Raw genomic sequence first — 24,697 nt, 5'->3', positions numbered from 1 at the left:
ATTCCTTTTATACGGAAAATGATGTCAAGAGACAGATTTCAAGCCCTGCAACAAGGGAACTCCCGCATATGGCTCGCCAGGGTCAGGCCTATGATGGACAGCATGAAAACCTCATGCAAGGCCTATTATCATACCTGGCAACAACTTCCCAATTGATGAGAGGATGGTGCCTACAACAGCCAAAGTAGGGATGAACCAATGCATCAAGGACAAGCCCACCAAACAGGGCTTTAAATTGTTTGTATTAGCGGATTCTTACAATGGCTACACTTGTATACACAGTAACTGCATATTTCGACCAGGTGCATAGAGCTGCTGAAATTCGTCCCCCTAGAGTTGGTAAAGTATCTGGTTCCCATTGGTAATTGCGTACTGCGTTAGATTAGACTTTTCCTTGTGTTCATTTTTCCTTGTGTTAAGTAACTATCGGTTGCTATCTGGTGCTTAGAATTGGTAGATTGGCTACTTGGTCTTATTGTGATTATTAGTAGGTACTCTGTGAATTAGTGTAATCAGCGCGTTATCTGAATCAGGTTATTTTATTGTTAATTAGGGGCACTCTGAGCGACGCACTCCCTCTCAGTTTATGTGCCAGCACCATACCAGTCTGCTCTCTCCCCCTCAGAAGGCGCTTCCAGAAACGTGGCCCCCCACGACGCCGGAACCCTATCCAACCTCTGCTACCTCCTGCTGACCCCTGTGAGAACTTCACGGTCACATGGGGGCTATGGAACTGCCGGTCTGCTACGTGGAAGGCTGATTTTATTTCCGCCTATGCCTCCCTCCGGTCCCTTCAGTTCCTTGCCCTCACCCAAACCTGGATCACACCAGACAACTCCGCGACTCCTGCTGCTCTCTCGTCCTCCTACTCCTTTGTGGCAAACACGCCTGCCACAGGCCACCGAAGTGGCTTTCCTTGGGGCCCTCCGGCACAGAGACACAGGGAGATGATGTTCAAGCAGTCCAGATTTATTTGCAAGGGTTTGGCAAGATGGTACAGCCAAATGAGCAGATGTAAAACCCTGTCATGACAGAGAATGCTCCCCTGTGTGGGTGGGGATGGCAGATTTAACCTGTGCGCACTGATTACCTCACTACGCACAGGTGCAGCCACCCCTGTTCCTGGGCCCAATTAGCCTGGCCAATTATCTAATTCATAACCAATTATCTAACTAGCCAGGTCTAATTAGCTTGACCCAGGGCAGGTGTGGCTGCTTAAACCAGCCATCCCCACACCACATCCTTCTTCCACACCCCCCGGCTATCTGGCCGTGGTGGTGGTACTGGTTTATTGATCTCCCCCACTTGAAAATTCTCTGTTCTCCCCCTCTCTGACCTGTCTATATCCACTTTTGTGTACTACCCTGTCTCTATCACCTACCCTACTAACCTCTATATTGTTGTTGTTTATCATCCTCCAGGGCCCCTGTGAAGTTTCCTCGATGAGGTAGACACCCTGCTCAGCTCCTTCCCTGAGGACGGCACCCCGCTGATCCTCCTGGGAGATTTCAACATCCACCTAGAGGCCTCCCAGGCTTCTGCCTTCCTACCACTACTCCATTCCTTTGACCTCTCTCTGCAACCGTCTCCCCCAACCCACAAGGCAGGCAACCTCCTAGATCAGATCTTCCTGAGGAACTGCTCCTGCTCTAATTTCACGGTTACCCCTCTGCGTACATCTGATCACCACTTCATTTCCTTCTTCCTCCCTCTTGCTCCCCATACTCCCTCCCCTCCTCCCACCCCCACTGTCACAGGCCGTCGTAACCTCTGCTCCCTCTCACCCTCTTCTCTCACTCCCAGAGTCACTGCTTCCCTCCCCCTCTTCAATAATTTTCTAAACTCCCCACTGACTCTGCATCCTCCACCCTAATTTCATCTCTCTCCTCAGCACTCAACTCTCTCTGTCCTCTTGTCCTTAGGCCAGCACGCTCATCCCCTCCCAGCCCATGGATGTCTGACACCCTACGCACCTCCAGGGCCAGCCTCCGCGCTGCTGAGAGGAAGTGGGGAAAATTCAGGGACCCATCCGACCTCTCATCCTATCAGTCTCTCCTGACGGCGTTTTCTTCTGCTGTCACTGCCGCCAAGGCAAATTTCTATCAAACTAAAATTCATAACTCCATTACTAACCCTCGTCAACTGTTCTCTATTTTCTCCTCTCTCCTCAGAACGCCTCCTTCCCCACCTCAGTCCTCCTTCGCTGCAGATGACTTCGCAATTTTCTTTGATGAGAAGATTGCAGACATCTGCAGCTCCTTTGCGACCACCCCCCTCTCTGTGCCCTCCCCCCTCTCCGTGCCCTCCCCCCGTTTCTCCACATTCTCTCCCCTCACAGACTGTTTTCCAGCTCTTGCTCTCCCACTGCCCTACCACCTGTGCTCTTGACTCTATCCCCTCATCTCTCCTCCAGGTGATCACACCAAATATCCTCCCATTTGTCACCTCCCTCGTGAACTCCTCCTTGTCTTCTGGATGTTTCCCCTCATCCTTCAAGGGCCCACATCACCCCGCTGCTGAAGAAGCCCACTCTAGACTCCTCCGTCATCCAGAACTACCGCCCAGTATCTGTCCTTCCTTATTTATCCAAAACATTTGAACGAGCTGCATCTAACCAACTCTCTACTTTCTTCTCACAGTATAACATGCTCGACCCCCACCAGTCCGAATTTAGGCCTGGCTACTCGACAGAGACTGCACTCCTCTCTGTCAGTGAATCACTTCATGCCGCACGAGCAGCCCCCCTCTCCTCTGTCCTGATTCTGTTAGATCTCTCGGCTGCCTTCAACACTGTTGAGCACTCCATCCTCCTGTCCTCCCTGGCAGCAACAGGGATCTGCAGCACAGCCCTTGACTGGATTGAGTCCTACCTCTCCGGTCGCTCCTTCCAGGTTGCCTGGGCTGGTAGAGTATCGCTGCCTCGTCCCCTTGCCATGGGAGTTCCCCTTCTCTTCTCCCTGTACACTAGATCCTTGGCCCTGTAATCTCTGCCCATGGTTTGTCTTATCACTGCTATGCTGATGACACACAACTCTTTCTCTCCTTCTCCCCATCGGACACACAGGTCTCTGCTCGCATCTCCGCTTGCCTGAGGGACATCCAGAGCAGGATGGACAATCACCACCTAAAGCTCAACCCAGGTAAGACAGAGCTAATCTTCATTCCTGCTCTAACCTCTCCCCTCCTTGATTTCTCCATTTCCCTAGGGGACACCTTAATGACGTCATCACCCTGTGCTAAGAATCTTGGAGTGGTGATGGACAACAGGCTATCCCTCTCCAAGAACATCACAGCGGTAAGCCGGATGTGCAAATTCTTCCTATACAACATCCGGAGAATCTGTCCCTTTCTCACCACCTACTCAACCCAGCTGCTGATCCAATCAATGTTACTGTCCCGCCTGGACTACTGCCACTCTCTTCTGGCTGGCCTTCTGCCATCAGACCCCTGCAACTCATCCAGAATGCTGCAGCTCGTCTGGTCTTCAACCTCCCTAGACACTCCCACGTCACCCCCCTGCTCACTACCCTCCACTGGCTGCCTGTTATGGCTCGCATCAAATTCAAAACATTGGGCCTCATTCACCAATATCTTCCTAAGTTTTTTCTTAAATTTGTTCTTGAGAAAGGTCCTAAGAAAAGTCTATGTCAGATTCATGATGTGTTCTTAAACCGCAGAATTGTTCGCAACCATGTTCTTATAATGATGAATCCCGTTGTCCTCGTAAACTGAAAGCGCGTGCCAGTTGTTCCTAATTAGCATAGGTAAGCGGCCCACCAATCAACCATAAAAGGGCATGAGACTGCAGGGCCATGTGCACACACAGAAATCACACACAGAAATTGAAAATAAAAGTTGAGAGAGAAGTCAAGAATGCCCAAACGAAAATCTAAAGACAGTGGAGCACCGGACTCCAAACGTAAGAAAAACTTCTGTAGTTTTGAAGTGAAGGTACTGCTGCAGGAAGTGAACAGCAAACGACCTGTCATATTTAGTAGCGTCAATAGTGGATATAAAATAACACAAAAAAAAAGATGCATGGGATGCTATTACTCGTTCAGTGAACGCTATATCCGGAGAAGGTCGGCACAACCGATGAAGTAAAAAAAAAAAAGATTTGATGACAAATCTGAGGCAAAAAAAAAATGCTGGTGGGAGTGGGCACAAGAAATTGCGTGTTATGCATTCAAATGACAAAGCGCTTCTTATCACATTAATACCGCTAATTAAATCAACCGGCAGTGAACTGCATCGGAGAAACTAGCTGTTTCAACGCGTTGCTGCACAAAAAGTCATTTTGGTGTCACCCCCCTCTGATGGTGTCACCCGGTGCGGTCTGCACCCCCCTAGTGACGCCTCTGAATAAGTGTTCTCTTCTTCAACATGTCCATGTGTTTAAAAAGTGTTACCTAAGTGCTTAGTTTGTATTAAAAATTTCAACATTTGCTTTTGCAGTATTGACCAAACACTGCATAATTGAAACCCCCAAAAATAAAAGGTCACTACAATGGTTTGATTTTTATCATTTATTTACAGATGAACTCTCGCTGAGGCAACCACCAGCTGAGGCGGAACCTGGCACCTTAATAATTATTTAAAAATATTATAAATGATAAAAATATCATTGTAATTGAAATCCTATAATATAATACAACTGTAGAATTGAAGAAAACGCAATAACCAATTATTTTGCACAAACATGTCAGCACTCAAATGTGTGTAAGTGTGCTCTTGAGTGTGTGTAGATTCCGTTCTTACCTAAGAACAAATCCCAAATAAGAAAACATTGGTGAATGTCAGAATATTCGTGAAAACTGCGTAAGTGGGTTTTAAGAAGAAAATTCTTCTTAAGAACGGTTGGTGAATGAGGCTGTCATGGTTCTGTGTTTTCCTGTCTGTGTTTCCCTTGTTGGGCCGCCAGATGGCGGCACTTCTGTTTTGTGTCCTGCTTCCCCCTGTTAATTGTATTATTGTTTGTCTCGTTATTCCATCATTGTTCCCACCTGTGTCTTGTTATCCCCTCCTTCTGGTTTGATTGTTTTTTGAGTTCACCTGTGTCTTGTTATCCCCTGTCTGTTTAAGTTCTTTGTGCCCTTGACTCGCGTGCTGGTTCCTTGTGTTTGTTTTCTACACCGTATGTACCTGCCTGTATTTTGTTTGACCTGCCCTTGTGCTCTGCCTGCCCGTGTTCTGCCCTGCCCGTGTTTGTGAGTTCCTCTTGTTTTCTGTTTTATTTAGATATTTTTTGAGTTTGTGTTTTTGCCCATTGTGCCCTTGTCTGTTCCCTGTTTGTGTTTGCGTTTTTTGTTGTAGTAAAAACCTTTGTTAATTTTCCCTTTTTGAGTTTGTCTTTTGTTACTCTGCGCCTGGGTCCCACCCCCCGTACCGTGACAGAGGCCCATTGTGTCTAGATGCCAGCGGACTCGCACAGGAACATGGGAAGTCTGTGATAACTATATCTGCAGCTGTGAATGACTACAATAAATTCCTGGATGGCGTTGAGTTATCAGATCAGTGGATCCAAAGCTACAGTGCAAGGACGAAGACCTACAAATGGTACAAGACCTTTTTTCATTTCTTGGACATTGATGTGGTGAACTCATCCCTGCTGTTCAGAGGACAGCAAGACAAGAGGCACAAATGGACCCAGACATTTACAGTACTGGATGAAAACTCATCACAGAACTGCATGGTATCACGGAATCCAGATGTCAGCCTGGTCAAGTGCAGACCAATCACATCCCATCAATAACAGGAGGAGGAGGGAAGCGCAACCAAAAACGCTACATGGGAATGTGGTACATAGGGGTACCCCACAGGGCACAACAAAGCGAGGGCATGTTTTGCAATATGGCACAAATAATTTGGCAATCTTACTGTGAAGCTATTTTTGAACTTTTGTTGCAATATCAAGTTTCATTCAGTGTTGTAACGATTATTCAATTTTTACAGGTTAAATATATTTTATAGTATTTTTATTTATGGTATGTAGTCCTTGGATGTTGGTTATATTAAAAAAAAAAAAAAAAAAAGGAGGGGGAGGGGGAGGGGGAGGTGTGAATACGTGTGCCTGTGTGTGTTGGTCTGCATGTGTGTCTACATAAAATGTGTCTAAGTTAGCAGTCAGTTTTGGTCAACCTGAAGTTTGTAACAGTTAGTTGTTAGTGGGCATCCGAGTCCTGCATCTCGGTGTGGCGTTCTACATTTCATCTCTGTTCTGTTGGAATATTCTGCAGTCTTTTGGTTTTTGGGTTTTGGATTACTTTGGGACAAAAAACAAAACTGGTTTAGTATCTGCTTTCATTCATGCCTTGTGTGACTGTCCATGTCTAACCTTTGTTAATTGATTTCAGGTAGTTGAACCTCGTCTTTATATTAAAACGTGAATATTTGTATAAATTTGTGAATAAATTTCTTAATTTTCATCTGGTTGTGAGTTGTACATTTTGATAAAGGTTGATCCAATAATTTGCTCTGCCCATCAACAAATTTGCAGTTTTAATTGATGTCTTTGATAATTACCAAATTAAATCAAATATATTGTACATGTTGAGTAAGTGAGGTGTTTTAACTGTTGATGCACGTGTGTTCAGTATTCAGTGTCAACGGTTAAAACTGCTGGGTCTGGAAAATCAAACATTTCATTTAATCCTCAGATTTATTTTGTGAAATATTCGCACTCATCACAAAGCATTATCATGTGAACTAGCTTCCCCACACACTCAAACATCATTTTAGTGTAATACTGAAGCAAATTACTTCACGTTTCAATTTGAATGATGTGTGTGCTGCCACTAGGGGGTGCATAACACAGTACAGCACCAGCTCCTATAAATACAAGAACATAATGAACACAAAACACCAGCGTTTGGAGACCACGGGGATAAGGCCAACAAAACCTTCCAAGAAAAAGACCCTCACCTCCTGATATTGAGGAGGCTAATTAAATAAGGGTGCCTAATTACTAGTTGCTGTCAGGTGTGTCTCTGCCTGGCACCCTGGAGTGGAACTGATCTCAGATGGCCAGCAGAGGTCACCAAATTTCAGGTACATATTGCTCATTCACAACAGTTCCCAAGGCTGGTCCTTCCTGGCATATATATTCAGTGAGCACCATAATTCATTGAACAGTGATACATTTTTTGTTATTTTGGTTCTGTACTCTAGCACTTTGAGTTTGAAAGGATACAATGACAATGAGGTTGAAGTGCAGACAGTCAGCTTTAATTTGAGGGTATTTTCATACATATCGGATGAACCGTTTAGAAATTATAGAACCTTTTGTACATAGTCCCCCCCCCCCATTTTCGGGCATCAAAAAATATTCGACAGTTTAACATAATGCAGAATAAAGTAATCATTTTTAATATTTGGTCGCATATCCTTTGCATGCAATGACTGCTTGAAGTCTGTGATGCATAGACATCACCAGACGCTGGGTATTTTCCCTGGTGATGCCCTGCTAGGCCTGTACTGCAGCCATCTTCAGTTCCTGCTTGTTTCTGGGAATTTTTGCCTTCAGTCTCCTCTTCAGCATGTAAAATGCATGTTCAATTGTATTCAGATCCGGTGATTGACTTGGTCAGTCAATGATTTCCCACTTTTTGGCTGTCAAAAACCCCTTCGATGCTCTAGCAGTATGTTTCGAGTCATTGTCTTGTTGCATGATGAAGTGCCGTCCAATGAGTTTGGAGGCATTTGGTTTTATCTGAGCAGATAAAATATTTCTGTAGACTTCAGAATTCATTGTTCTACTTCTGTCTGCAGTCACATCATCGATGAAGACATGTTCCACTGGCAACCATACAGGCCCAAGCCATAACACCCCCTCCACCATGTTTCATGGATGAGGTGGTATGCTTTGGATCATGGGCATTTCCTTTTTTTCTCCACACTTTCCTCTTTCCATAACTCTGGTACATGTTAATCTTTGTCTCATCTGTCCACAAGACTTTGTTCCAGAACTCTTGGGGCTCTTTTAGGTGCTTTTTAGCAAACTGTAATCTCGCCTTTCTGTTCATCAGGCTTATCAGTGGTTTGCATCTTGTACTATACCCTCTGTAGTCCTGCTGGTGTAGTCTTCTACGTATGGTAGACTTTGACACATCTACACATGCATCCAGGAGAGTGTTTTTGATCTGTTGGACTGTTGTCAGGGGGGTTTTCTTCACCATAGAGAGTATTCTCCGGTCATCCACTACAGTTGTCTTTCTCGGTCTACCGGGTCGTTTGACATAATTGAGTTCACCAGTTGTTTTTTCTTGTTAATGATTAACCAAACTGTTGACTTGGGCATGCCCAGGCTTTTTGCAATGTTCCTGATTGATTGATTTTCTTTTCTGAGCCTCATGACGGCCAGCTTAATTTGCATCAACACTGCTGTCTTCCTCATGTTTTCACACCCCAGCAACAATCTCCAAAGGCAATTGCAAAGTCTAGAATCAAGACTAGACATCAACAGCTCTCTTCTGCATTCACTAACGACACAAATAAATACACCTGCCTAACGAAACACATCTGTGAAGCCAATTCAACAAATACTTGTAGTACCTTAAAATGGGGGGACCATGTACAAAAGGTGCTGTCATTTCTAAACGGTTCATCCAATATGGATGAAAATACCCTCAAATTAAAGCTGACAGTCTGCACTTCAACCTCATTGTCATTTTATCCTTTCAAACTCAAAGTTAGAGTACAGAACCAAAATAGCAAAAAATGTGTCACTGTCCAATGAATTATGGTGCTCACTGTACATACAGTACAGTATATCACAAAGGCACACACAAATCACATGGAACTGTTGAAAGAGCAAGGTTTTCTATAGTATTCTGTTGCTGTATATATACAGAAATAGTCTTGGAATTTTATATTTTTTGATGTATACATCAAGGTATATCTCTGCCTGGATGTAAATCAAGACATTCTCTACAAAGTTAGAACATGTTTTCCCCTCATCATTGAATTAAGAACGACCACAATGATGTCTACTGAAAGGATACTTAAAGAAGAAAAAAAAAACCCAAAAAAGCCAGCTTTCAAAATAAAAAGAGGAAGAAAAAAGGAGGCAAGCCTAACTTCTCCCCTTTAGTAAGATTTCCACTTTAACTTTCTCTTTAAAAGAATTAACATCTTGGGAAGGCCCAGAAGCCTCAGAAGCCCAGAAGGCCCAGAAGCCTCAACTCAGAGCACGAAAACCAAATACCGACTTCGGGAACAACAGCTTCCCGTTTTATAGCCACAGCCACCCATAACAGTGCAAAACAACACAGACAACGACAGAATAATTACTACTTGGTTAATTTGTCCAAGTAATAATTATTCTGTCGTGGTGTGTGTTGTTTCTGCAACATCTCATTATAAGACCCACATATTAAAATATTTAGAAGAAAGAAATCACAATGTGTTACCTCAACATTAATAGTGACCGTGACCCATGAAGACAGAGATGGGTGACCCATATCGGAGGCTGTCACATTCAGTTGAATTACTCCATTGGCTGTGGCTTCAATGGATTCTCGGTCCAGAGGTCCTTTGTTTTTTAGCAATCCAGTTCTTGCATTGATGCTGAAGTTTCCACTGAAGTGACTTTTTTCAATCTTGTACTTGATCTCACTGTTGTCTGTTCCTGGTTCATCTCCATCAAAAGCCTGCGGGGGAATTGTCATATACGTGATTTACACTTGAGGCCTTTTGTGATTGTTATGACCCAGTCTAGGTGTGAAAAAAAGGAAAAGGGAAACGAGTAGGACATGGGTTATGGAAATGACTGCAGACCTACAAGCAACTCTGGACCCTAACTACAGTACCATGGAAAATGGTTTGCCCCTTCCTGATTTCCTCAATTATTCAATTTTCGTCACATTGAATGGTTTCAGATTTTGAAACAAAATGCAATATTAGACAAACGGAATCTGAGTAAACACAAGACACATTTTTAAAAATTATTATTTAATTTATTTAATAATAATAATCAAACACCCATGTGAAAAAGTAATCCCCCCTTAAACTTAGTAACTGGTTACACCACCAAATGTTTTCTATGATATATTAGTCTTTCACATTGCTGTGGAGGAATTTTAGCCCACTCTTCTTTGCAGAACTGCTTTAATTCAGACATATTGGAAGGTTTTCAAGCATGAACGTCTTGTTTCAGGTCCTGCCACATCATATATTGGGTTAGGACTTTATCTAGGCCACTCCAAAACTTTAACTTTGTGTCTTTTCAGCCATTCAGATATGGGCTTATTTTTTGTGTTTTGAATAATTGTCTTGCCACATAACCCAATAACACTTCAGCTTCAGCTCATGGACAGATGACCGGACATTCTCCTGAAGAATTTTCTGGTACAAAGCTGAATTCATGGTTCCTTCAATAATGGCAACTCGTCCATGTCCCGAGGCAGCAAGCATCCCTACAGTATCAGACTGTCACCACTATGTTTTACTGTTGGTATGATGTTCTTTCTCTGAAATGCTGAAATATACGCCAGATATAATGAGACCCGTGTCCTCCAAAAAGTTCCACTTTTGACTCATCTGTCCATAAAACATTACCCTAAAAGGCTAGTCAAAACTTTGTGGTGACTAGAGATGTATCTAATTATTAATTAAATTTGATAAATTTAGTTATTGATTAAGTACCTAAGGGGACTATTACTTTTTCACATGGGTGATATCGGTGTTGATAACTTTTTGTTTCGTGTTTACTCAGTTTCCCTTTGCCTGATATTATATTTCATTGAAAGATCTGAAACTATTCAGTATGTCAAATATGCAATAATAGAGGAAATCAGGAGGGGAGAAATACTTTTTCACAGCACCATACCTAACCAAAGTGTTACTTAAATGGTTTCAGGCCGGCTTTAAAAGCAGAACTACAAGACACTTAATCTGCAGGCTGAGAGCAAGAGTCCAAATAGCGTACCCCCAACAGAGATTTTAAATGCCACCTAGTGTCTGTCGTGGTTCCATATTCTGTTTGCTGTGCGGCGTCGTGGTTTGTGCTAATCGACGTCTTTTTGTACTAATCGGCTACTCAGTATCCCTGTAGAGAAAACTGAGTGCTTATTCAGGGAACTGAGTGTGGTAATCTTCAGAACTGCCTGAGGGCGCTCCGAGATTCCCTTTGATTATTACCGATTGTTTGCACCTGATTGAGAGAGCTTGTATACGCTCACGTGAGATCTGTTCTTCGCTTTAGCGTCTACTTACGTACACGAAAGCCGGTACAGAGAAAAGCTCTCTTATAGAAACTGTGGTAAGAAAAAGTATAGGATTTTTGAATTTAGCTTTTGTATTTGACTAGTAGTAAAACACCTGTCCTACTAATCACCCAGCTTTAATTCTTTATTTTCCTTAAACGCCTTTCGCCTTCCTCATTTACGAGGCACCCTTTTCTTTTGCTTTTTTTCAGACTGCACTGCAGTCTTCATAAAGTTCACTCACTCCTTACGCCTTAGTTTCGTTCTCCTGCCAATACATTTACTTTGTGTTGGGATATTCTCCCTTAGGAGTTGAGTCTTCTTTTTGTTATCCCCCTCCTTAAGTCTATTTCTGAGACCTAGTGGTTATTCCACTTCGGTGGGTAAACTTTAAGAAATCCCTTTTGAATTCACTGTAGTTGCGTGTGGTCTTTACCACTTCCTCACCCTCACAGAGTCACCTTCAAAAATAAATAAAAGAAAAATAATAACACAAGGGCTAGAGGGAGTTTTAAAAAAATCAAACATACAGAACAGAAAACTTACAACAGAGGTCATAACAGTGATATAACCTTAATATATGAGGCAAAATATGTACTGGAATCCTATTAACCTGAAAATGTTTCTTTGTGGGTGAAGTAGTGTTGAAGCATTCCATCATTAACATTACTGACAGAGTTGAGTGAAGGACAGAAATGCTCACCTGTATTTGAAGCTGAAGTTCAGCATTACTTTCCTCTTTCACAAAGCCAATGTAAGAATCTCTGGCCATAGTTGGTATTTTATCATTAATGTCGTTAAGTGTGATTTCCAGGACTGTGGTTCCCATGTTCTCGGCACTGTCTATCGCTTGAAGAGTAGCAGAATATACGGCACGAACTTCCCGATCCAGCAGTCTGTTGTTCTTTACTTTGATCCTGCCACTTTTTGGGTTGACATCAAAATATTTCAGTCTAGAAAGTGGAAAACAATAAATGGGTAAGTAAAAGGGTCGATTTACTTTTCTGTTTTTGTTTTTTATTTTTTACTTCAGTTTCTGTGTATTCAGTTCCATGTTACTGTTAATTATCTTTCAAAGGGTTAACCTTTGAAAAGATGATACTGTACCATAATAGTCAACTTGACTAGATTCAGAGCTTCCATATCCTTAATTATTTTTTTTACAAAATCCTTTGTGTCCAAAACTTTGATCATCATCACTATCTTTGTGTTGCATGACCTTACACTGTCCAGCACTTACATACTCTCTGGCAGAAGCCTGTAAGTGATTTTTCCAACATCCTCTGTGTCTGGATCTATAGCCTGTTAAAGAAAAGAATCGACAATAATGAACAGTAATAAACACATTAACTGTATGTTGTTGCTATACTACAAGGATAACTTGTAAGTTCTTTAAGGTTAAAAATACAATACTCTTGGCTGGACATTACATTATGGAGATATACTGTATCTTGCATATCTTGGAAACTTTGCCTCTGCCTTTATTGTGGACAATGATGTTTTGAAGACTCAAGTGCCTACATATTATGTAGCACAACTGAAAGCAAAGGCCATTCCCTGTGATCACAGTTTTGTTATTTTACTCTCTTCCTTGATGCTTGAACAGGGAACCTTACAGAAACTGTACCCAACTGCAGGGGTGAGCTTTGCATTTTGCCTGCCATGCATTTTCAGTCTTGGAAGGATACGAAAACATTGTACTTTTTTCCCCCAGCTGCAGTAAATCAACAGCATTATTTGTATAACAATCTTTTTCTCTTGAATCTATAAAAAGCCCACCATTTCAAGTGGTATATAAACTATCCAAGGGGCATACCTGTCATGGTTTTGGCTGATGCCACCATTTCTTTTCCTTCCTATGCCTTTTCTTCAGTTATTACGGCCATTGGTTTTTTCATGCGCCTTTTCTTCAGTTATTACGGCCATTGAGTTGATTGAATTATACACGTGCAAATTTTCTTTTTACAATTTGCACCTGTTGGCGTTCTATTTAAACCCCAAGCAAGCGGATAAGCTTTGCTTCAGTGTCACTTATGTTGCACGAGAGCTGGTATTCTGTCAAGCGAGGTAAAGGTAAAGGTAAAGGTAAAGGTAAAGGTAAAGGTAAAGGTAAAGGTAAAGGTAAAGGTAAAGGTAAAGGTAAAGGTAAAGGTAAAGGTAAAGGTAAAGGTAAAGGTAAAGGTAAAGGTAAAGGATTGAGTTGCGATATTGGATTGTTGTAGCTATAAAATTAGCACAACAGTCTTTAGCTTTTTTAGATTGTGGCACTAACTTGTTGCCAACAATCTAAGCTCAGTATTCTTTCTTTAGGGTGTTACTTTTTCAGCCTCGGTTCGAGGTCTGTTTTCTTTGAGTTGCCCCGTTTTCTGCTCCGGCAGTTTTGTTTTATTTTCATACTCCTTAAGCTTTAGTTTTTTTACCCAGTACGTGGGTTGTGTAGAGCTTTTTCTTTGGGATACTCTCCCTAAGGAGTATTGTTTTCCTTTGCCTTGTCTCTTGAGACTTTGTGGCTATTTTACCTCTGGTTAATAGCTTAAAGAACCCCCTGTTCAGTCGCGGTTGGTCTCCCAAAACTCCCACTCCCTCACAGTACACTGAAGCCACGAAATGGATGTACCAGCGACTCCAACGGGCTTAGAACAGGCTGTTGCAGCTCAACAGGCTGCCCTAACCGCCCATGATAGGGGCATTCAGATATTACATTCCCAACAAGCAACCTCTTATGAACGGCAGGGGGAAATGCTTGAACGCCTGCACCGTCAGGAAGAAAGTTTGCGCAGCCAGGAGAATGCACTGCGTGAGCTTGCTGACAGTATTCGCCAACTGGCTTGCGCATTAAACCCCACAGTTCCACAAGCACCTTCCTTTCCCCCGACCCCAGAGCCGATGGTATCAGCCATTGTCCGCGAACCTAAACTGCAGCTTCCCCTGCGGTATGATGGAGAATCAGGGAAATGCAGGGGTTTTTTAGCGCAATGTACGATATTTTTTAGAGCTCAACCATCACGTTTCACTACGGAGGATTCACGGGTGTCTTATTTTATCCCTGCTAACAGGGACAGCCCTTGCATGGGCTGAGCCGCTCATCCGTTCACAAGCCCCTGTAATGAACACGTCTGGAAGTTTAATGGCAGAAATGGCGCCGGTCTTTGATCACAAAATTACCGGAGAAGAAGCAGCTACAAGGCTAACGTGCATTCGTCAGGGAGAGAACAGTGTTGCAGCCTTTTCTGTTACGTTTCGTTCATTGGCTGGTGAAACAGGTTGGCCAGAGGCTCCGCTCATGACGTTATTTAAGAATGCGCTCTCAGAGCCAGTGAGACGCTTTAGCAACTCTTGAGCCCCCGGCCGCATTGGATGCTTTGGTAAGGACGGCTGTCAGGATTGATAACCGAGTGCGGGAACGTGAGCGAGAGCGAAGTGAGAGGAGGAACCGTTCCCTCCCATATGTTGCCTCTCTTCCGGGTAAACCTGCAGTTTTGGCTCCCCCATTAGGCTCTCTGAGCCATGACGAACCGATGCAGATAGATAGCTCCACCCTACGCAATGTGCGTGAACTAAGGCAGCGCAGCGAATGGTGCCGGTATTGCAGACAGAAGGGACACATTAAGAATGATTGCCCTAAGCTGGGGGGAAACGGGAGGCCTCACTAGGTGAAAGAAAGGTCCCAGTGAGGCGTAACCCATCAGCCTTTCGAACCGTTTTATCTGTAGAGCTATCCTGGAATAATCAATTAGTTAAAACTGACGCCTTTTTAGATTCAGGTGCAGTTGACTGTTTTGTGGATTCAAATTGGGCTAGTGAACTTGGATTGCCTGTGGTTCTCCTTTCACGGCCTCGCCACATTACAGCTCTTGACGGTCGCCCGCTGGGCACCGGATTGGTTAAAAAGATTACCGACCCTGTCTGCATGCGTGTCCCTTTTGGTGGTCATTCGGAGCGAGTCAGGCTCTTCCTGGTTGATTCACCAGCTTATCCACTTGTTTTAGGCCATTCGTGGCTGATGAAACATAAACCGCACATTAACTGGGGAAATAAGAAAAATACAGTGATTCAGTGGGGTTCCAAGTGTGTCAAACATTGCTTACAGAGGTCATCACAAACTCCTAATGGTCGTGGTTTGCAAAGAGAGAATAATTCGGCTTGGGACGATGAGGAAGAGGGGTTTCCGTCCAGCCCTATTGCGCCATCCCCACCTTCCGAGGACAGACAGGAGAGTTTGGATTGGGATTCGCGGTTCGCCTGGGATCCTCCGGTTGACGACTTATCCCTAGGGGAGTTAACGGAACCAGAGACTATCTCTGACTCCATGCCCCACTCTCCTGCTAGTTCAGAAAATACCAGTATGGTGGGTGCGCTCGAATTTCCATTGCCACCTAACGTACCAGCCGATCACGCAAATCTCGCTGAGGTATTTAGCAAACAAAGGGCTACCACCCTGCCACCTCACAGACCGTACGATTGTGCTATTAACCTACATCCTGGCACAGTACCGCCTCGCGGTTCCTTATATTCCTTATCAGCTCCGGAAAGTACAGCTATGAAGGAATACATCCAAGAGGCATTAGCTAACAGTTTTATCCGACTATCCACTTCGCCGGCGGGGGCAGGGTTTTTCTTTGTGAAGAAAAAAGACGGTGGGCTGAGACCCTGTATTGATTATAGAGGACTGAACAATATCACTATTAAAAACCGCTGTCCACTGCCCCTCATGAACTCAGCTTTCGAACGCCTCCAGGATGCGTCAGTTTTCACTAAACTCGACCTCCGTAACGCTTATAATTTAGTGCGTATACGTGAGGGAGACAAATGGAAAACGGCTTTCAATACGCACAACGGCCACTTTGAATATCGGGTCATGCCATTCGGTCGCACTAACGCCCCTCTGTCTTTCAGGCATTTGTGAATGACGTGCTCCGAGAGATGCTGGAGAAATTTGTGTTTGTTTATTTAGACGACATTTTAATATTTTCTGCCAATCTTTCGGAGCACGTTAGACATGTTAGACAGGTTTTAAAATGTCTCTTGGATGCCCAGCTATTCGTAAAGGCAGAGAAATGTAAGTTTCATGCCAAATCCGTTTCTTTCCTGGGGTTCATTGTGACAGAAGGGATGGTACAAATGGACCCAGAGAAAGTTTCCGCGGTCATAAATTAGCCTACCCCAGAATCGGTCAAACAAGTTCAGCGGTTTTTGGGGTTCGCTAATTTTTACAGGCGTTTTATACGTAATTTTAGTTCAGTGGTTGCGCCAATTACCGCACTGACAAAGAAAAATACCTCTTCACTCTTTGAGTGGACGCCCAAAGCCGAGGCTGCTTTTACGGAGTTGAAGAGGAGGTTCAGTTCGGAGCCCATCCTGATAACCCCTAACCCTTCACTCCCGTTTGTGGTAGAGGTGGACGCCTCGGAGCTTGGGGTAGGGGCCATTTTATCACAGCGTTCTCCCCAGGATGAAAAAATGCACCCCTGTGCTTATTTTTCTCGTTCACTTTCTCCGGCTGAGAGAAATTATGATGTCGGGGATCGGGAACTTTTGGTGGTTAAGCTGGCACTAGAGGAGTGGCGGCACTGGTTAGAAGGAGCTGAACACCCTTTCACGGTGTGGACCGACCACAAAAATCTAGAGTACATTCAGAACGCCAAGCGGCGCAATTCGCGGCAAGCTCGCTGGTCGCTTTTCTTCTCCCGTTTTAACTTCCTGCTAACATATCGCCCAGGTTAAAAAAACATCAAGCCTGACGTACTCTCCCGGATTTTTGATCAATCTGACAGTGACCAATTCTCTGAGCCCATTGTTCCTACCACCCAGATTTTGGCCCCAGTTATGTGGGACATCGAGTCTGTGGTGCGGAGGGCTCAACGACTGGAGCCGGATCCAGGTGGGGGACCCCTTAACTGTCTTTTTGTGCCATCCAAGGTACGTGCCCAGGTGCTGCAGTGGGGACATTTCTCCCATCTTACTGGGCATCCTGGCATCCACAGGTTTAAGGATTTCCTGGCCAGGCGGTTTTGGTGGCCTGGGATGGAGAGGGATGTTTTATTTCAGCTTGTTCGGTCTGTGCCCGCAACAAGGGGTTTCAGCTCCAACCCTCTGGGCTTTTACGCCCTTTGCCCGTCCCGAGTCGTCCATGGAGCCACGTTGCCTTGGATTTTATCACAGGTCTGCCGGCTTCTGATGGCAACACAGTTATCCTGGTTGTGGTGGACAGGTTTTCTAAGGCAGCCCACTTCATCGTGCTGCCTAAATTGCCATCAGCACCAGAGACTGCACGGCTGGTAGTCGACCACGTCTTCAGATCGTGGGCCTCAATTTGCCTCTCGGTTTTGGCGGTCGTTTTGTTCTCTTTTGGGTGCGTCCGTCAGTCTCTCGTCGGGATTCCACCCGGAGACTAATGGACAGACGGAACGCACCAACCAGACGCTAGAGAACACTCTTCATTGTCTGGCTTCCTCCAACTCGACATCGTGGAGCCGTAATCTTGCGTGGGCGGAGTATGCGCATAATACGCTGTGTAACGCGTCCACGGGGCTCTCACCATTTGAGGCCCAGTTTGGATTCCAACCTCCTCTGTTCCCGGAACTGGAGAAGAACAACGAGGTGCCGTCTGCTGGGTTATTTGTTCGGCGGTGTCGGGCCATGTGGAGGAGAGTCCGTGCGTCCCTCCTGCGCTCCTCGGCCAAACAGAAGGGACTTGCCGACAGGCATCGCCGTCCGGCACCCTCCTATCGGGTGGGTCAACGGGTTTGGTTATCTACTCGTGACCTTCCTTTACGAGTTGAATCTCGTAAACTTGCCCCGCGGTTTGTGGGCCCTTTTAAGATTGTGCGTAAAATCAACCCGGTCACGGTTCGCTTGCAGCTCCCTCGTTCCATGAAAATCCACCCGACGTTTCATGTCTCTCGCCTTAAGCCGGTTCTCGTGAGCGCATTGGCTCCGGCGGATGAACCGCCACCTCCGCCTCGGCTCATTGATGGGGAGCCGGTATATACAGTACGCCGCATTCTGGCTGAGAGACGAGTGGGCCGAGGTGTTCAGTTCCTTATTGACTGGGAGGGCTATGGCCCTGAGGAACGCTGTTGGGTCCCCTCTAGAGACATTTTGGACCCTGAGCTTATTCATGACTTCCGCAGGCGTGGTTCAGAGGGCCCGTCTGGGGCCGGCCCTTAAAGGGGGGGGTCCTGTCATGGTTTTGGCTGATGCCACCATTTCTTTTCCTTACTGCGCCTTTTCTTCAGTTATTACGGCCATTGGTTTTTTCATGCGCCTTCTCTTCAGTTATTACGGCCATTGAGTTGATTGAATTATACACGTGCAAATTTTCTTTTTACAATTTGCACCTGTTGGCGTTCTATTTAAACCCCAAGCAAGCGGATAAGCTTTGCTTCAGTGTCACTTATGTTGCACGAGAGCCGGTATTCTGTCAAGCGAGGTAAAGGTAAAGGTAAAGGTAAAGGTAAAGGTAAAGGTAAAGGTAAAGGTAAAGGTAAAGGTAAAGGTAAAGGTAAAGGTAAAGGTAAAGGTAAAGGATTGAGTTGCGATATTGGATTGTTGTGGCTATAAAATTAGCACAACAGTCTTTATCTTTTTTAGATTGTTGGCAACAAGTTAGTGCCACAATCTAAGCTCAGTATTCTTTCTTTAGGGTGTTACTTTTTCAGCCTCGGTTCGAGGTCTGTTTTCTTTGAGTTGCCCCGTTTTCTGCTCCGGCAGTTTTGTTTTATTTTCATACTCCTTAAGCTTTAGTTTTTTTACCCAGTACGTGGGTTGTTTTCTTTGGGATACTCTCCCTAAGGAGTATTGTTTTCCTTTCCCTTGTCTCTTGAGACTTTGTGGCTATTTTACCTCTGGTTAATAGCTTAAAGAACCCCCTGTTCAGTCGCGGTTGGTCTCCCAAAACTCCCACTCCCTCACAATACCATGGCCGATAATGTTGAATTTGTCACATAAAACAATTTTCACCTACTGTTCTTTAAGCATGCATCAATGTTTGTTTCCTCTTGCTGAAATTCCTCTTTAAATACAAGCATGCTTACTGTTATCGTGGCAACAACTTTTCCAGTTCGGCTGTGTTCATCCACTTCTAAATAATATGTCTCATTCTTGAAAGCTGGGTTGTTGTCATTTATATCTTTGATCTGGATGGTGACCACAGCAGTGGAGCAGCAGTCCGCAGTCTTGGAAGTGTCAATGGCAACAATCTGAAAAAGAAAATTGTGTGTTACTCATTGAATTTAACACTAGATAGTTCTTATTCATTTTAAAAATTGGACAACCTTATTAGACGAACAGTGCATTGTCTTTAGGAGTGCAACATTAATCATCATTGATGGGACTATGGATTTGTTTAAATCAATGTTATACGCAGCACAATAACAAATTTGTTCTCTCAACAAAAATTTTTTAAGTAACTGATTACAATAGAACTTAGACTAAGTTTGTTCAACTTTAAAGGTTCAGTGTTCTGTGAATGACCATTTCTAAGCTTCAGTGGAAAGCCTTTTACAGCAACCAATACATAAAAATGTACTTTAATAAAAGCTGAGAATCTGCACTTTAACCACATGTGAATTATGTGATTACAAATCTAAAATTGTGGAGTACATAGCTAAGCCAAGAAAAAATCTTGTTTTTTCCCCAATCATTATTCATTATTCAGTGAATCATTGTTCACTGTGTATTTTTTTTAGGTTCATTTGAATTATCTTACAATCAGCATTTTGAGTTTCCTAAGCAACATGAGGCAACAAACAGAGTTAAAACGAGGTCAAATAATCAGTGCCAGAAATGCAGGTGCATCCGTCAGGTGGCAAGGAAAACAGTGTCAAAAATTATATGCAAATATGCAAAGCATGAACAAACTGCATTGACAACGAGGAATAGTGTTTCTAACTTGAAGCTCACAAATGGTGACAGGCATATACTGAACTAAACACCCAAAAACGACGGCGTCAAAATGACCACGGAATTCAATCAACACCTGAACCAAGCTCACACCTGATGGGTGAGCTTCCCATCGCTAGTATTTATTTAAGGAAACTTAAATTTATTTAAGGAAACGCCATTTGGAAACTGCTTGTATCGAATGCTAATGCACAAAGATGCATAACCTGGTGTAAGGAGCACATTAACATTGTAACATAACAGCCAAGGAATATGAAGCCATTTAAAAAAAACAGGTTTACTCTATGGTGCACACACTGTTCCCTCATTATGCCCCCATATTCCAAATTCGAAAGTAGTCGCACGGAAATCAGGATTAAGGCAGACACCTTCCATGGCTTCCATAATGACCAGATCTAAACATCACTGAGCCTTTTTAAGAAGTTCTGGAGCACAGAGGACTAAATAAATTATATACTGTGATTACATAAAATCCAAGAGGTGTTAAGGCAGTCTCAAAGCACTTTACCTACCTTTTTTTCTAGCTAAACCAGGATAAATCTGGCTCTGGACAATGCTGACTAGGTGCACAGAAACATTCAATTACATGCCCTTACCTCAACAATCATGGTTTTCTTTTTTTCATAGTCAACATCACTGGGGTTTCTGATGAAGATTTGCACTGGACTGCTTGATATGGCCCAAGGAGGAGACACAGAGAATGCATCTTTGTCTGGTCCTTGAAGATGCAGCTCAAATCTGGAATTTACCCCCTAGGTAATAAGGAAAATGATCTAGAGCCAAGCATTTTCTTGCAATCCTAAGTTTATATGTCAGCTGGTGCATATCACATATGGATGTTTTACTCCTGAGCAGACACAAATGCGGAATAAAATGTAAGAGGTGCTTCAGCTGACCTCATCCAAATCTCTGGCAATAATGTTTAGATCTCCAACAGGCACACCTACAGAAGACTGCTCATTGGTGATTCCTCTGAAGTGTCGCACTTCCTCTTTGAAATTACATTCAGGTGGACAGTTGTAAAACCTGGGCTTGTTGTCGTTAATGTCTCCAATGTTGATTTGCACATCTGTTGTGGTGTTGGAAATAGTTCCATAAACATTTGGTTTAGTTTCACTTGCCTGAAATTAAAAATACATTAATAGCAGTTTTACACAGAACCCAAAAATCACAGTATACACTACTTTTTTGTGCTGATGGAAAATGCAAAAAAAAAAAAAAAAACTGGATTAAATTAAATGCATCACATATTATTTGCATTATTGTGCATATATTGTATTACACTTATGTGTCTCCCATTTGTTTCTCATTACTTACCAACACTTGCAGTTTAACAACAGCATTCATATACAGTAAATCTTCACGGTCAAATATAGTTTTGACAAGTATGTTTCCACTTTCCTCATCAATTTCAAAAAGATCAGGCACATTTGAATCTGTAGGTGAGCAAAAATAATGTTTATATTTGGAGAAAAATTGCACTCATCTGTAGTTTAACTCTGGTTTGATAACTAAATCAAATATGCAGGTGACGATAGTTAACTGGAATATTTTCGAACTGGAATTTGAGCCATGAAGCATGAAAGGTATACTGACTTTGAATTTTGAAGCGGATCTTGTCATTTACTCCTGTGTCAGGATCTATGGCTTGCACTTGGAACACTGTTTGGCCCTCAAAAATAAAATAATTTGAGAAATTATTTTAATTATGAATTTTAAATTATAAACTGTGAGACCATAAGTTAGTAATCATTTATTATTGTTTTAACTGATTTGTTATAGATGTGTATACAATTCTACATTAATTCAGAGATTCAGCAATGATATTCCTTACCTCAAAACAAAATGCAGATATTTAATACCTTCTTAAAAATAATTTGACAATTTTAAACTTAAAAGATTACATAAGTGAATGGAAAAAATGTCATTTCCATTAAAAACTTGCATTCATTTGTAAGGCAAGTCAAGGTAAATGTTGATTGACCTAATTTGACTGTGTTTTATGAGATGCTAATATGAACACTCACCACAGTGGTATGCTCATTGACTGTGACTGAATATGGAACATTTAAAAACTGAGGCACCAGATCCGGGACATCGATGACAGTGATGAAGGCAAAAGCAACACTCGACTGAAAGACGTGAGAATGCCAGAGAGGCCCCCCGCCATCCTTAAATAAAAACAAGATGGCTTTAATTGGAATCATAAAATAGATTAATGTACTCTTCAATTCCTTCAGGTTCTAAAAACTTGGTCCCGAGAGGCCCGTGTGGATGCTGGATTGTGTTCCAACCTCAATTGATACCCCTAGATGGTGGCACACTATTAATTCTTCTATGATTAGACACTTTCAGTGTATTTTAAAGTCAAATTATTTAAAGTTTATTTGCTCTCTTATGTCAAATTATGGACCCTATATCGCAGTGGTCTCCAACCCTGGTCCTGGAGAGCTACACGGTTTGCTGGTTTTTGTTTTCACCTTAAAATCAGCACCCAATTGAGACCCAAGACACCAGGTGAGTTGAGCTAACTGTGTAATCAACTGCTTTAATTGCTTCATGAAGTGTAGTAGTAGTAGTAGTAGTAGTAGTAATTTATTTCGGTCCTTATTAACAATTTTCCAAAAAGAATGCACATAGAAATAAATAAATAACAATAAGCCATTAAATTAAAAGGAAAACAAAAAACCAGCAGACCCTGTAGCTCTCCAGGACCAGGGTTGGAGACCACTGATATATTGATTTCAACTACAGTGCGAATGTTTCAGGGCACTAATGGAATTGCACATTTGATCCTGTGAATTTTTTTTCCTCTGCCTAGTTTGGTAATTTTGGTTTGTGTCAGTTTATATGTGCTAATTTGATGAATATGGGCATCATGAATGCGTATAAATACAAACAAATCTTAACATATCATGCAGTACCCTCTGGACAATGTTTGACTGAGAGAAAATTCATTCGCAGGAAGATAATGACCCCAAGCACACTTCTAAGAAGATCAATCCACTGGTGTTCTCAGAACAATAGACAATGGAGTACAGACCTCAACATCACTGAATGTGTTTGGGATTACTTGGATTGAGAGAAACAGAAAATGCAACTAACTTCTTAGACTGAACCTTGGAGCTGTTTACAAGAAACATGGAAAATTATCTTGGCAAATCTTGTTGGAAAACCCGAAGCAAGTCTCCTGAAAATAATGGAAGCTGTAATAAAGGCAAAGAGTGGACACACTAAATACTGAAAGGTTTAATATTGTACATGTGTGGAGGTTTTTGTGTAATTTTGTGTTAAATGTACATTTGCTGCATTATTTTCTGATATTGAAAAATAAAGAACTGGAACTTTGTGGCTGCCTTCACTGGAAAGTACACAAAAGAAAGGGTGGTCTCTGACAGTACTTTAAGTAGCTGACATTAAATGTTTTGGTGTTTCTGCCAAATGAAATAGCATTGTGTTTAAAGACAATTAATCAGCGTGGCAATGATTGATTTGAATCTTTTCCATGCTGTCCTGATGTTAATGGATCTACGCATTCACATTTGCAAGTCAATGACTGGCTGACTTAATGCAGTCTCAGTAAAATTAGAACAAATAATGTCAAATAACAGGATATACCAAGTCAGTTATCAACAAATGAATTTTGACTGATCATTTTTCTCTTTTGTCCCCAATGATTGTGGAATTTCAGAGCTCTCATTTCCAACACCTAAGTCCAACACCTTGCTGCTAATTTCATGCTTTTCTTCACCACGCAGATACACAGCAAGCACTGTCTGTACCTGCATACACATACTGTATATACAAACTATTGTTTTCAATCACTTGTAGTGCCAAACCTAGTTTGCTGCTAGTTGATGAATGTGGTTGCTTACATCTATGTAGTGCTTGTTCATTCTACTGTACCTGCTTGTTATACATACCGATGCATTGATCTTCAACTGATAAAAAGTGCTTTTGCTCGTGTAATTCAATCTGCCAATCAATTTAACTTCTCCAGTCCTCTCAGAAATGGAAAAAAGATTCATACCATCATTTGGCACAACCTTGGAAAAACCACAAAAGCCAGATATGAAAGACAACATGTAACATGCACAAATTGAAAAAGGACACACGTATCAGATATACAGTACATATGTTAAGTATAAAGAAAACACTAAATAATAAACACAAGGAATTCTTACATCATCAATTTTGTAGCTCACAAGTGATGCCAGCCCATAGTCTGCATCTCTGGCGGTTACCTGGAATAGAACTGTGTCCACTGCTGTATTCTGGAGAAATAAACAACACAGCTTATAGTATAATGTGATTACTGATATAATTTTTCTCAAGTATTTGACTTTCCCCTTTTAATTTATGACAATACAGATGTAATATCCAATCAGACTTTTACATCAAAGTAAAAGAATAAAACAACAGGAAAAAGAAAGAAAAAAAACTGGAAAAAATGAAAACTACCCGTGGCATACAAATGTTCTGTGTGTCTGCATTAAGTTAAGTCTACATGTTTATAAGTCAGATGTTTTAAAATGAAGGGGACAGATTTGGCTCTGTACATCACAATTTAATCAAACAAGTGCAGAATCTTA

At 42.5% G+C, this 24,697-nt stretch overlaps 1 protein-coding gene across 1 annotated transcript in view; it reads right to left on the bottom strand.

Moving 5' to 3' along the window:
* LOC118234969 (cadherin-related family member 2-like) overlaps positions 1-24,697 on the bottom strand; it is a 50,887-nt gene that overhangs the window by 9,873 nt on the left and 16,317 nt on the right. The window contains exons 8-18 of the mRNA XM_035431866.1: positions 24,290-24,379; positions 24,029-24,151; positions 22,133-22,276; positions 21,702-21,777; positions 21,423-21,541; positions 21,002-21,226; positions 20,702-20,857; positions 19,238-19,402; positions 12,442-12,503; positions 11,905-12,154; positions 9,408-9,647 (exon numbers count right to left, since the gene is read on the bottom strand). Of these exons, the coding sequence (XP_035287757.1) occupies positions 9,408-9,647; positions 11,905-12,154; positions 12,442-12,503; positions 19,238-19,402; positions 20,702-20,857; positions 21,002-21,226; positions 21,423-21,541; positions 21,702-21,777; positions 22,133-22,276; positions 24,029-24,151; positions 24,290-24,379 (1,650 nt within the window). The remainder of the gene's footprint in view (positions 1-9,407; positions 9,648-11,904; positions 12,155-12,441; positions 12,504-19,237; positions 19,403-20,701; positions 20,858-21,001; positions 21,227-21,422; positions 21,542-21,701; positions 21,778-22,132; positions 22,277-24,028; positions 24,152-24,289; positions 24,380-24,697) is intronic.

Source organism: Anguilla anguilla, chromosome 9 (genome assembly GCF_013347855.1).
Source record: "Anguilla anguilla isolate fAngAng1 chromosome 9, fAngAng1.pri, whole genome shotgun sequence".
Taxonomy (NCBI): domain Eukaryota; kingdom Metazoa; phylum Chordata; class Actinopteri; order Anguilliformes; family Anguillidae; genus Anguilla; species Anguilla anguilla.
The sequence above is the reverse complement of the archived record's forward strand: the minus strand, read 5'-3'. Positions and strand labels throughout refer to the sequence as shown.